The following is an 11,974-nucleotide window of genomic DNA, read 5'->3' as shown; positions in this document are numbered from 1 at the left end:
ATTAACAACGGTAAATACTTCTAACACATTTGTCTGGAAGAATTCCTTTATGCTTGGGAAACTTGCGAAATTTGAGGATCCTACATTTGGGAAGTAACAGCCTATATGGTCAGATTCCAGGTTCACTGGGTAACTTGGGTGAACTTATTATTCTGCAATTGCGTAAAAATAGATTTGACGGGGAGCTCCCTCCTTCAATGCAGAATCTGAAAAGATTGCAGTTCCTGGATCTGGGAGAAAATAGAATAGCGGATACTATACCAGCGTGGATTGGGGAAAGGTTATCAGACTTGGAGTTTCTGACACTTCAGTCGAATAATTTCCACGGAGGTATCTCTAATACACTCTGCCAACTCCCATATCTTCAGGTGCTCAACCTAGCACATAATGATTTATCTGGATCTATTCCTCACTGCTTTAAAAACTTCACCGCGATGGAATCAACTGAACCAGGAACATTTCAGTACTCAAACTATACTTATCATGATCCCGTACTTCAAAACTTTAAGGCAGGAATAGACCTTGAGTACTCAAAAAACATGGAGTCTGTTAAATCCATTAGCCTCTCAGGAAATAATTTGGTCGGTGAAATCCCGGATGAGATAATGGGTCTCGTTGGGTTGCAAACTTTGAACCTTTCAAAAAACCATCTAATTGGAAGGATCCCCAAGAACATTGGCAATTTGAAGCAACTTGAAACACTTGATTTATCGATGAATGAACTCAGCGGTGAAATCCCTCCAAGCTTGTCGAGTATATACTCATTGAGCTCTCTGAATTTGTCATACAACAAGCTATCAGGGCCAATACCATCAGGAAATCAACTTCAGACCTTGAATGATCCATCCACCTATGAGGGAAACATTGGACTCTGTGGGAAGCCATTCCTGAACAGCTGCCCTGCAGGCGAATCGCCAACAGAAAATGGGCCTGTTCTTGACGATATAGGTCACACCGAGTCTGATTTCTCATGGTTTTATGCCGGTTTTGGACCTGGATTCAGTGTTGGTGTAGTGGGAGTTGTGGGAATCCTTCAATTCAAGCAGTCATGGCGCTATGCATTATTCAAATGTGTGGAAAATGTCTATGACAGAATTTGGGTTATGATCGGATTGAAGACTTCTCGTCTACGGAGGAATTTCCATTGAGTAAGTATATGTACAAAAGCACGTAACATTCTGTTTTTTCTTATTCTGCAATAAGGCACCACAATTCAATTAGCTGATTATCCATAATTACTTGCACCTATGTTTTTAGGATTATTTATACTCTATGAACAAATGAATCCGAGTGCTAAAATAGAAAATCACGATTGAATATCATTATCTATAGCTTGTTGAGAGGACGGCCCCCTTCGGACACAAGTTGGCCTCTGCTCATGTCCAAAGGGTCCTCTGGTCCCCATCTTCCGCGGACGTTCCATCTCATTATTAATAGTAACAATTAAGTGGGATAAGATATTTTTATTAGAATCAATGGAAGTTACTAGAAGTCTCAAGTTATTATTTTTTTTTTTACACGAACAAAAAATTAAATACTGACTAATTATGCTTAGGGAACACTTACTTTGTTGTCACAGTGTATTTTGTTGTGTTAGTGTTTTAGGCCTATAACCATTCAAGCTGTTGGTGCTGCTATGCATCTGGTTTTAGAATGGAGACTTTCTTCTAGGTGCTTTGAGAAGGAATATTACTAGTTTTATTGTGTCTTTACGTAGCTACATTTTGAGTATGGTAACTCCAGATGTAAATGTAATACAAGGATTAGTCATCCCCCCCTGTAATCTCCGAGTTCTACATCAATAAAAACGTTTATATTTTCTGTGTGGTTTTAATTAAAAAAATTGTTTATATGTATGCACAAAAAATATTGCAGTAATTTGTTTATGCAGATTAATTTAAGCACTGGACTCCATGTAATCTTAACAGGGTAATTAATTATGATTTCACTTTGGTATTACAAGAATTAATTTTTGTAAAAAATTACCTAGGTGAGGGGAGAAAGAAGACAGTAAAAGAATGCCATGGATTATCACTTGCAAGTAGCAATTACTGTAAAAGATTACTCAATTGAAGCACTGCTTCCTTGTTATAAGTTCTGGAAAGCTAAGAGATTTTCCACAGAGATTTTTGTGTTCGATTTTGGTGTTACAATATCTACATTTAAAGAACCTTCTTGTTATAGTTTCGTAGATATTTCATTACTTGCACAATGACACAAAAATTGACACCTGTATTGCTTTAAAAATTTTGTGGTATACTACTCAACAAATGATTTAAATTTTTATTTACCAAAAAGTTGTTCAAGTTACACATAAAGATTGTGAATTATTGCACCAAAAAATTAAACAAAAAATAGAGGGACTGTGAATTATGCTTTCTCTCTACAAACAATGATGACTTAATTTGAATAATTAGTTATCTAAAAATATCTGATTGAACAGTTTGTATCTAGTCACGCTTGTCAGTCAGAAGAGGCAATCAACATCTTTAACCCAAAAAATCGCATTTTAAGGACTCTGCTTCGCATATCACAAGAGATTGATTCCAAAAAATCGCATTTTAAGGACTCTGCTTCGCATATCACAAGAGATTGATTCAATCAAGACAAAAGTGTAATCGTCATATTATTATGGTGCTTGACTATAGAATTACTTTATTATCATTATATATTTTATTAATTATATTTATTTTAGCATTTCAATAATTATGTGTCGTTAAAGCTAATAAAGGCAAGTATAATCGTTAGTCAATTGTAGCTAGTAGCTATCTTTCTCTAAAATTTCACACACCTACATCACATGCAACTCTTAAAAGGCAACTCCTGGAGTTATTTCCTTGGCTAGAGTTCGTTTATCCATGAATTAAATTTAACTTGTTTTAGTTTAATTTTTTTAATTGGCATTGATTGTTGATTTTCATTTTCAATTGTCCAGACTCCCCCGATTAATTCTCATTTGGAAAGAAACAAATTTTCCTCCTAATCCCTATGAAGACGACGTTACTTGCCATTGTACTTGTTTACAACTTTGAGAGTAGGATTTTATTATTGCACAGATCCAACACCTATTAGATGGATTGGGTGATAAGGGGAAGGGAGTACAAATAAGAGATTTTGGATTCAAGACTTTCTACTTACACTAGAATAAAAAAAATACACTAAAAATAAAACAAAGTAAGAAAATCTCTAGTTACTATGTTTGATCAAATAATACTACAGTGGCACAACAGCGTAATTTGTTTAAGGTAGAAAGTTCTAAAGAAGTCAATGGTTGATTTTTTTCGTCTCTGCATTTGTAGATAGAAAAGCAAATTTTGGGAAAATCAAAGCAACATTTTGCTAATCTTATTTGGGTTTGTTTATGTAAGCATTAAAATATGAGAGTTAAGTGCGATTCTCGATGCCTATTGCTAGCTTTTGCAATTATGTTACACGTCAAAGGGGTTACGTGAAATTAATTTCATAGAACAATACTTTTGTATGAAATTCGATGGATCTTTGCACCTATTGAGTACAATTGATTTGCAGAAAAATGTGAGAAAGTCACTTCAAAAAGTTGTTCTTGAGCTTTTTTTTTTCTGAAACAATAGAAATTGTATTGATAAATTCATAACTTTACACTTGTAGAGCAACTGCTCTAAGAGACTATTCAAAAGTATTAGACACCTTGAGGGTTGTTCCATTTCTCATCATCATAAATGCCAACTGCATAAGTACTAATAGATTTACTCATATTGTCATTTGCCATATCTAAACAAAATGAACAATTTTGAAACAAAGAGTTTAAATTGTTGATGTCATCTGTCAGAGTTGCCAGTCTAATATCTTTGGTTTTTCAGGACATCAACGATGATAGAAGCTGCTTTTGGGGGAATATGGACCTTAAGTTCCGTCCAATTCTTTCCTCTAGTCTTGATCAAAGCTACTCTTACTCAAGCTCACAAACAGCCGCGCTGTTTATGAGGTTTCAAAAAATTTCCCCTTTTTTATTCACTTTATCCTTGCGATATTGTTTTAATATTTTCCCTCGAACTTCTCATTTTTCCAATAGTCTCCCTCTACTTTAATTGTGTTGTTTGTATTTAGCCTGATAATTGGAAATTCAATGCACAAGGTGACAATTGAAAGACAAAATCAGTATTCTAGAGTAGAAACATCAATGTTTTCTAATTTCTAAGGAACTTGTATGCTAGCAACAAATAGAAATAATGGGTATTGTTTGTCAAAAGAATTTGCAGAAACATCAATGTTCTTAATTTGTGGTGTTAAAGTGAAAACAAAAATATCAATGTTCTAAAATCGCTTTTTATAGATGAACTCGAATAAAGTTACCTTTTACCTCCCAATTATACATGGATAAAAAAAAAAAAAAATCCTCAATTTGGGTTGAAGTCACTGCTCATTGGGGGATGGCAGCAATTGACTTTAGATGATTTGCAGGTAAACCACCAACTAAAGATTTGGAATATTTAATGGAATTCCAGGCCCATGAATTTTCGCCTCCATTTCACCATAATGACTCGATTGGCCCAACCTGAACAAGGCTCTACATAGTGCTCCTCTACATTCAACTCCACGGGCCCTAAACTCTATACTAAGGTAATGATTTCGTCCTTCTCTTTTATTAATTACAATCGATAAATAAATAAAATGGCAATTCATATAAATATTGGATAACGGGCCTCACAAGTAGCAAATTTTGTGTAATTCATACTAGTTCGTGTAATTATTAGGATCACTAGATGAGGCACACTCTATGTACACGTGTATTTTAGGAAAAAGTAAATAACGAAAAAGATATAAAATAACAAACTAGTTAGAGCAAAAGAATTAATTATAGAATAACGGGATTTTTTTTAATTGAAGTTAGCAGGAAGACTTGGATATATATAGTAGTGCTGGATAAGTACAGAACTTAGAAGTAGCAATTATGTCTACATGGACGGTTTGGAGTATGAGATGGCAATATAATACTTCGTCATGTAAGGACAAAATTGAAATAACAAATAATGACAAATTTTTTAACACAAATTATAACTATTTGGCAAACAAAACTCTTGAAAATATTTGCAAAACCTCTAATATTAAATTGCACATAATTAGTAACATAATTTAAGAGTAATTACATTTATAAAACAATTTTACAATCTCTAGTTGCTAGAGGAGGGAGGGATGGATTGGATGGTAAGAGGAAACTGAGTACAAATAAGAGGTCAGGGTTCAAGACTTTTTATTTACATTAAAATAAAATGTTTGATCAAACAATGTTACAATGGCACAACAGCGTAGTTTGTTTACGATGGGAAGTTTTAAAGAAGTTGACGGTTGGTATTTTTCTTCTTTGTTTCTGTAGATAGAAAAGCGTATTTTAGGAAAATCAAAGCAATTGAGAATTGTTCACAGGAAAATTTGATTTAAATAGGGTCTTAAACTTAGCAATTCAGCTGTTTAATTTTTATACAAGATATTGGGCAACTCCTTTTTTCTTTTAAATGCGTTTATGAGCATCAAAGGCAAGTGGGTTGAAGATGGCATTGAAATTGTGAAGACAATTTTGGTTAAAGAATGGGAGTCAAATTATGTTCTACTGAATTGTGAAATTCGAGAAATGAAAACAAATAAAGTGAATTTAAGATTGATTTCTGTATTGCTACATATTTTTGTTGACAAATCGATAATCCAAAATATAAGAACTATTTTTCTGGAAATCATTTTGCTTACCTTACTATTTTCCATTATTAACCAAACCATCAAGAATTCAGCATTTCTAAGGAATTTACTCACCGAACAAAAAGCTTCGATACAGAAGCAGTAATTGCAAAGCCAACAGCGATATCATCTTATTATAAATTGCATGTGTTTTAATTATTCTGCATAATTTTGTTTAGTTTATGGAAGTATCTTGTCAGGCAAACTAAAATAATACAATTTTTTAGGCAAACTATTATAACTTTTATTGACATACAATTCATAGCAAATAAAAGGAGGTCTAATTTTCATATTACAACCGCAGAAGAAATACAATGAATATTGAAGAGATTGCTCATTCTCAGAGCCAAACAACAGCAGCTGCAAAGCACTCGAATGATTGTGGGCCTATCAGATTGGAAGATAACAAAGTACTAATATTAGTAAATTTTCTCCAGCAAAGTGCCAATTTCTTTTATAGCCAACCAAAAAAAAGAGATATATATGAAAAGTCAACATTGTCTGGTCTAAAATATAAATATTGCCAAATCTTTATTCCTTGCTGTGGTGAAGGAGGTAGAAAAGTAATCTAGGAAGGGCAAAATATTTATCAGCGTTACATGAATATAAAAATTTATTCATCTAGAATAATCACTGGTTCAATCTAGAATAAAAATTTATTCCGTTCAAATAAACAATCTAAATTGTTCGACATCGAATATTTATTCCGTTCAAATGCTAACAGTAAAATAATTATCTTTATAATCGGTCATAAATAAAAAAATCAATGAGATTCTTGTAATATTGATTTTAATGAAACATAAGAAAATGTAATGTAAGTATGAATAATATAAGAGAATTATTAGATTTCAAAACTTTTGAGAGAGTTGAAACAATTGCTAGTAGAAAGAGAGAAAGGTTTTGCTATCTAATTTTTGGATCAAAATTTTCAAAAGGTAAGGAAAGGAAATATTTGGTTTCCAATCACATAATAGTTCATTGGGGAAAAAATTCCTTCGAAAGCTATTGATTTGATGTTAGAATCGCCTTGGTTTAGTTAGTCTACTTCTTTACGTTACAATTGCAACGTTATTCTTTGTTTGGAAGAAAAAAAAAAACTTATTAAGCTCTATCATTTTCTTATTGGATAGAATTGGGCAAGTTGGGATGCATAACACAAATATTTAGAAATATTTGGAAAAACAAATTACAAATCACAATAATTTTGCAAATTATCAATGTTAAGTTCTAATTAGTTCTAAAAAGAATAAGTTAGATGAAGGAATGTCTACAAAAATGTGAAATTTTCAAAGAGCAAATTATCAAAGACAGCATGTTACGGATTAGTGTGTGATATGAGAAACAGAGTATAAGTGCTTTTATAGGAACTTACTCAACGGAACTTCCTCCTCAGGCGAGTATTCTTTACCCAGATTTTGTCACAGGCACTTTCTATAAACTTGAAGTATGCGTGGCGCCATGACTTCTTGAAGAGAACGATTCCCAGAACTCCCAAGAGCCCGACAGCAAAACCCGGTCCTACTCCAGCATAAAACCAAGACCAATCAGATTCGCTGTGGCCTTCATCCTCATCAATAAGCCCATTTTTGGTAGGCAATTTGTGTTCCCAGCAGCTGTTTGGGAGCGGTTTGCCACAGAGTCCACTGTTTCCTTCATAGATGGATGGATCGGTCAAGGTCTGAAGTTGATTTCCTGATGGTATTGGCCCTGAAAGTTTATTGTGTGACAAATTCAGAGAGTTCAATGAGTACAAATCAGATAAGCTTTCGGGGATTGCACCGAAGAGCGCATTCATTGATAGATCAAGTGTTTCAAGTTGCTTCAAGTTGCCAATCTTCTTGGGGATCCTTCCAGTCAAATGATTTTGTGAAAGATTCAAAACTTGCAATTGAACCAGCTCCATTATCTCATCAGGGATCTCGCCAACTAAATTATTTGCTGAGAGGCTTACGGATCTAACAAACAGAAGGCTCCATGCGTCATACTCAACTTCTCTTCCTCCCTTAATGTCTTGAAGGTTTTGTTGTGATTCAATGGCGAAACCTCCATCTTGACTTGATACCATGGTAGTAATGTTGTTAAAGCAGCGAGGAATAAATCCACTCAAGTTATTATGTGCTAAGTTCAGCACTCGAAGACGTGAGAGTTGGCAGAGTGTATCGGAAATAGGTCCGTGGAAGTTATTTGACTGAAATCTTAGAAACCATAAATTTGATAACCTTTCCCCAATCCAAGCTGGTATAATATCCTTCAGTCCATTGTCACCGAGATCAAGAGTTTGCAAATTTCTCAGATGCTGCATTGAGGTAGGGAGCTTCCCAACCAATTTGTTTCCATTCAAATGCAGAGCATCAAGTCGCCGCAAGTTACCCAGTGAACTTGGGATTTGACCGGATAGACTGTTATTTGCCAAGTTTAGGACCCACAGCTCTCGCAAGTTTCCTAGACACAGAGGAACTCTTCCGGACAGAAGATTGTTGGATAGATCCAATTCTGATAAATTTTCCGACTTGCACAAGTCTTCAAGGATAGTACCTGTGAAACGGTTATCATTTAGTAAGAGAGACGACAGCGCAGGTACAATCGTTTGACCAACTTCAAGCTGCAGAATATGTCCAGTAAGAAAATTGTGTGAAAGATCTAAATATGAAATATCCAACGGCAACGATTTGAGAGATCCAGTCAATTTGTTGGAGCTTAGAGATAAACGTCGATAACGATAACGACTTGGTCTATGCTGTTTGGACTCCAAAGGATTTCCAGTTAGGCTGTTGCTGGAGAGATCTACTGACTCAATATTATGACAAAGCACTCGAAACCAGCTGGGTATGGCATCTGAAATGCTCGCATTCCGCATGTCTAACTCCTCAACCTCCTTCTGCGTCCGAAGCCAAGCTGGAAACCTGGGTCCCACAATGATGGATCGCATCTGAATTTCATGGAGTTGAAAAGGAGGAACCCACGAGGAGCTCACGTTCAGAGCGAGCGAGTTTACGGATAGGCCCAGTGACTTCAGCTCTCGGAGTTTCGCAAAATGGTCTTCAGATAGGACGCCAGTTAATGAATTGTCACCAACGTCAAATGCTTGTAGCTTCGTCAGCTGCCAAAGATTGGTCGGTATGGTACCATTTAATTTATTAAAGGACAATGATAGGCTGGTTAGTTTTGGAAGCTGACCTATTTCACTTGGTATTGACCCTTGCACATTATTACCCCTCAGATCCAAATAAGTAAGACTGCTTGCATTACAAAGTGATTTCAACGTTGAAATATCAAAGCGGTTTAAAGATAGATCGAGATGAACTAGAGAGGTCATTTGGTCAAACAGGCCATGAATTGGATTAGAAAGATCATTATCACCAAGACGAAAATCATGGAGGCCAGTAAGATTATGGAGCCAAGGAGGGACCATGTAGTTGTTGAAATTATTTTCACCAAGGTCAAGGGAAGCAAGAGATGTGAAATTGACATGTGAAAGATGAGGATGGATGAAAAGACCACAACGATTCAAATCTAGTGTTGTTAGTGAAGGAAGCATGTTAATGGACTGTAACCCATCTCGAGCGGCTGTAAGGTTCACATTGAACATGACTAGGCCTTCTAGAGAAGAGAGCCCAGCAACCCATCCGAGATCCTTAGTCCTCAACCTATTCCACCCAAGATTCAAATACCGTAAATGTGAGAGGTTTCCTAAATGGTGGGGAATTTCACCACCAAATCCTGCCCTTGAGAGATTGAGGTATCTCAAGTTTTTCAACAATCCCAAGAATGCGGGAACTTGGAATGTTGAAAAATTATTCACACTCAAATCCAAGTATCGCAAATTGGTCAAATTGACCAAAGATGGACTCAATTGGCCTCCTAAGCAATTTGTGCAGTGATAACCAACATCATAAGAATAGAGTGGCACCGTATTGCGTAGATCAAGTTTCAAAACACTACCAGTGGTTCTGCGGCAACTAATGCCTTCCCATGAGCAACATCCTTCTCCAATCCAAGAAGACAGACGATTTGATTCATCTATCAACCCATGCTTAAATTGAAGAAGAGCTTGTCGTTCATTCTCAATACACGAGACATTCGCATAATTATGAGCTTGTTTGCTGCTGCCAAAAGTGAATTGGTTGGTTACAGGAATAGAACTGAATAAGAAGAGTAGCAGTAAAGATGAAGAAGCACAAAGAAGATGATGCTCCATTGGATTTCTTTGCTATTATTGGTTTATTTGATATGGGAAGTTCAGATGGCCAGGTGGCCTTATTTATACACTTACAAAAAGCATCACTTCAATGTTCTGTGTTTGTAGGAAGTAGGATGGAACCATACAAAGGTGATAAAAGGACGACGACTTGAAGTCTTCGAGGAAAAAAATTTGTTAATGTGGTGGAGGGGAAAGACGGTGTGGAAAATCCTTGCGTGCTTGTGGGGAAAATCCTTGGTGATATACAAATGTAAATATTAATTCATTTTTATTTGGATTTTAATTTGATTTGGATACCTACGTCACCACAGAAAATCAATCCTAACCTATTTTTTGTTATTCATATTAACTACTGATCGGGACACATTGTATGTGTTTATAAATAATTCAAGTTATGTTTAGTTGTAAAAATTAGTTTTACACTTTGAAAACTTATGTTTTATGAACTTTTGTGTGAAAAACAATAAACACAAGTAGTTAATTTTTGTTAGTTATTGTTAATTGTAAGCATTAGCAATACAACTAAAATTTTGCATAAAACAAGAAAAAGTAATTTTTTGAATATGGTTATGCTTTTTTATCCCTTAGTGTAAGAATGAAAATGGTAATGTAAAAGATGACAAAAAATTTGTTTTACAGTTAGACATGAAAGAATTAATGTTTGATATACTATCATCAAAAATAAAAAAAAATTCAGCGTTCGACTTCATATTTATTTATTTATTTATTTGGCAAGCAATATCCAAATCTTGATGGTTTGCAATCTATAAGATAAGGAACTTAACCATTTTCTTTTATGACAATTACAACTATACAGACATGGGGGACAGAATTTGGTTTTTTGGGAAGAATTGATAGTTATATTAGTCACAACTGTACGCATGACTAAATGGCAATTATTCCTTAAACAAACCTTTCTTAGTTTATATGTTACATGATTGTAATCACACCTTTCTTAGTTTGTGTCCATTTTAATTAGATGATTAGGAATGTTTACAAATGGAAAAAAGCAAAAATACCATATTTTTTAATATCTGAATTCTGACATCTGCAACATGTATAAGCAGGTCCCCAAAAAAATTTGCTGAAAAGATGAGAGTTGCACACTTTATTTCATTATAATATTCGCCTAATAAAAATGCATTTGTCCCCTCAAACAAAATGATAAATCATTATGCTAGCTGTATGGTATAACTCCAATGTATTAGCACAAGTGACACGCAGTCAAATCCCAAAAAAGGAATAATTTGGGTTTGCCAGCACTAAGCTGAAAAGGGCAAAAGGAAAATGTGGATTCTAATATTTAATTTGGCTTCTTATCCATAAGCCACATAGTAAGGGATAAATGATAATTAAGTCTAGATTTTTTGTATGCATCATTTGGGTGTATATTACTTTAGAGTTCAGACCTTGACTGCGTGTCGTGTCATATATATCTGCAAAAGTGCCGTTTTGTGATTGCTGATACAAAAGAGAGGGCAAAATGTGTTGGCATCTGGTTGTTGTTTGTGTATGTTTCCGGTAGGTGGGAGTTAAAAAAATGGTCTTATTGTACCAAGGAAAATGATGGACATGGCATGTAAATTTTTGTCAAATCCCAAAAAAAAAAAAGGTATTCTTGTCATTGTAATTTTTTTTTTGTGGGCAAAATCACCCCATTTTATTGATTATCAGAAAACTCTGTTCTGTGCTATTTAGAATATCTAACAAATGATTAATATCTAACATTGTGAAAGTTTTTATTCCTACTATTGTTCAGTTCTTATTAAACTTCGAGTAAGCATCTGATCTAATCGAATTTGGCTGATGAAAAGAAAAGTAATTGGCTAGAAATATTAGTGGAATAGTACTATAGAAATGCTCCACAGGAATAGTACTATAGTAATTAGGTAGAAACCTTAGCGATTGTGACGTAGAAAATGCACTGACCCCCTAAACGATGCAACCCTGCTTAGACAGATATCCATCATTATCTAAAATTACCAGTTGATACACGAAATAATGCAAAATCTTGTACCAAAATATGTAGATAATATGACAACAATATGTACTTGAATATTTATC

The 11,974-nt window shown here is 34.7% G+C and overlaps 2 protein-coding genes across 2 annotated transcripts; one reads left to right on the top strand and one right to left on the bottom strand.

The window, feature by feature from the left end:
* The first annotated feature begins 192 nt into the window (after positions 1–192).
* LOC113754095 (receptor-like protein EIX2) lies at positions 193–1,206 on the top strand. Its single transcript, XM_027298426.1, has one exon. It carries the CDS (start codon positions 198–200, stop codon positions 1,146–1,148), a length of 951 nt encoding a protein of 316 aa, XP_027154227.1. The 5' UTR covers positions 193–197; the 3' UTR covers positions 1,149–1,206.
* A 4,801-nt stretch (positions 1,207–6,007) lies between these two features.
* Positions 6,008–9,922, bottom strand: LOC113751421 (receptor-like protein EIX2). Its single transcript, XM_027295435.1, has 2 exons — positions 7,082–9,922; positions 6,008–6,096 (listed from the first exon to the last, which is right to left on the bottom strand). The coding sequence occupies exon 1, from the start codon at positions 9,905–9,907 to the stop codon at positions 7,082–7,084; it is 2,826 nt and encodes a 941-aa protein (XP_027151236.1). The 5' UTR covers positions 9,908–9,922; the 3' UTR covers positions 6,008–6,096.
* Between the last annotated feature and the right edge of the window lie 2,052 nt (positions 9,923–11,974).

This window comes from Coffea eugenioides, chromosome 11, assembly GCF_003713205.1.
Source record: "Coffea eugenioides isolate CCC68of chromosome 11, Ceug_1.0, whole genome shotgun sequence".
NCBI lineage: Eukaryota > Viridiplantae > Streptophyta > Magnoliopsida > Gentianales > Rubiaceae > Coffea > Coffea eugenioides.
This window is presented reverse-complemented; position numbering and strand designations above follow the sequence as displayed.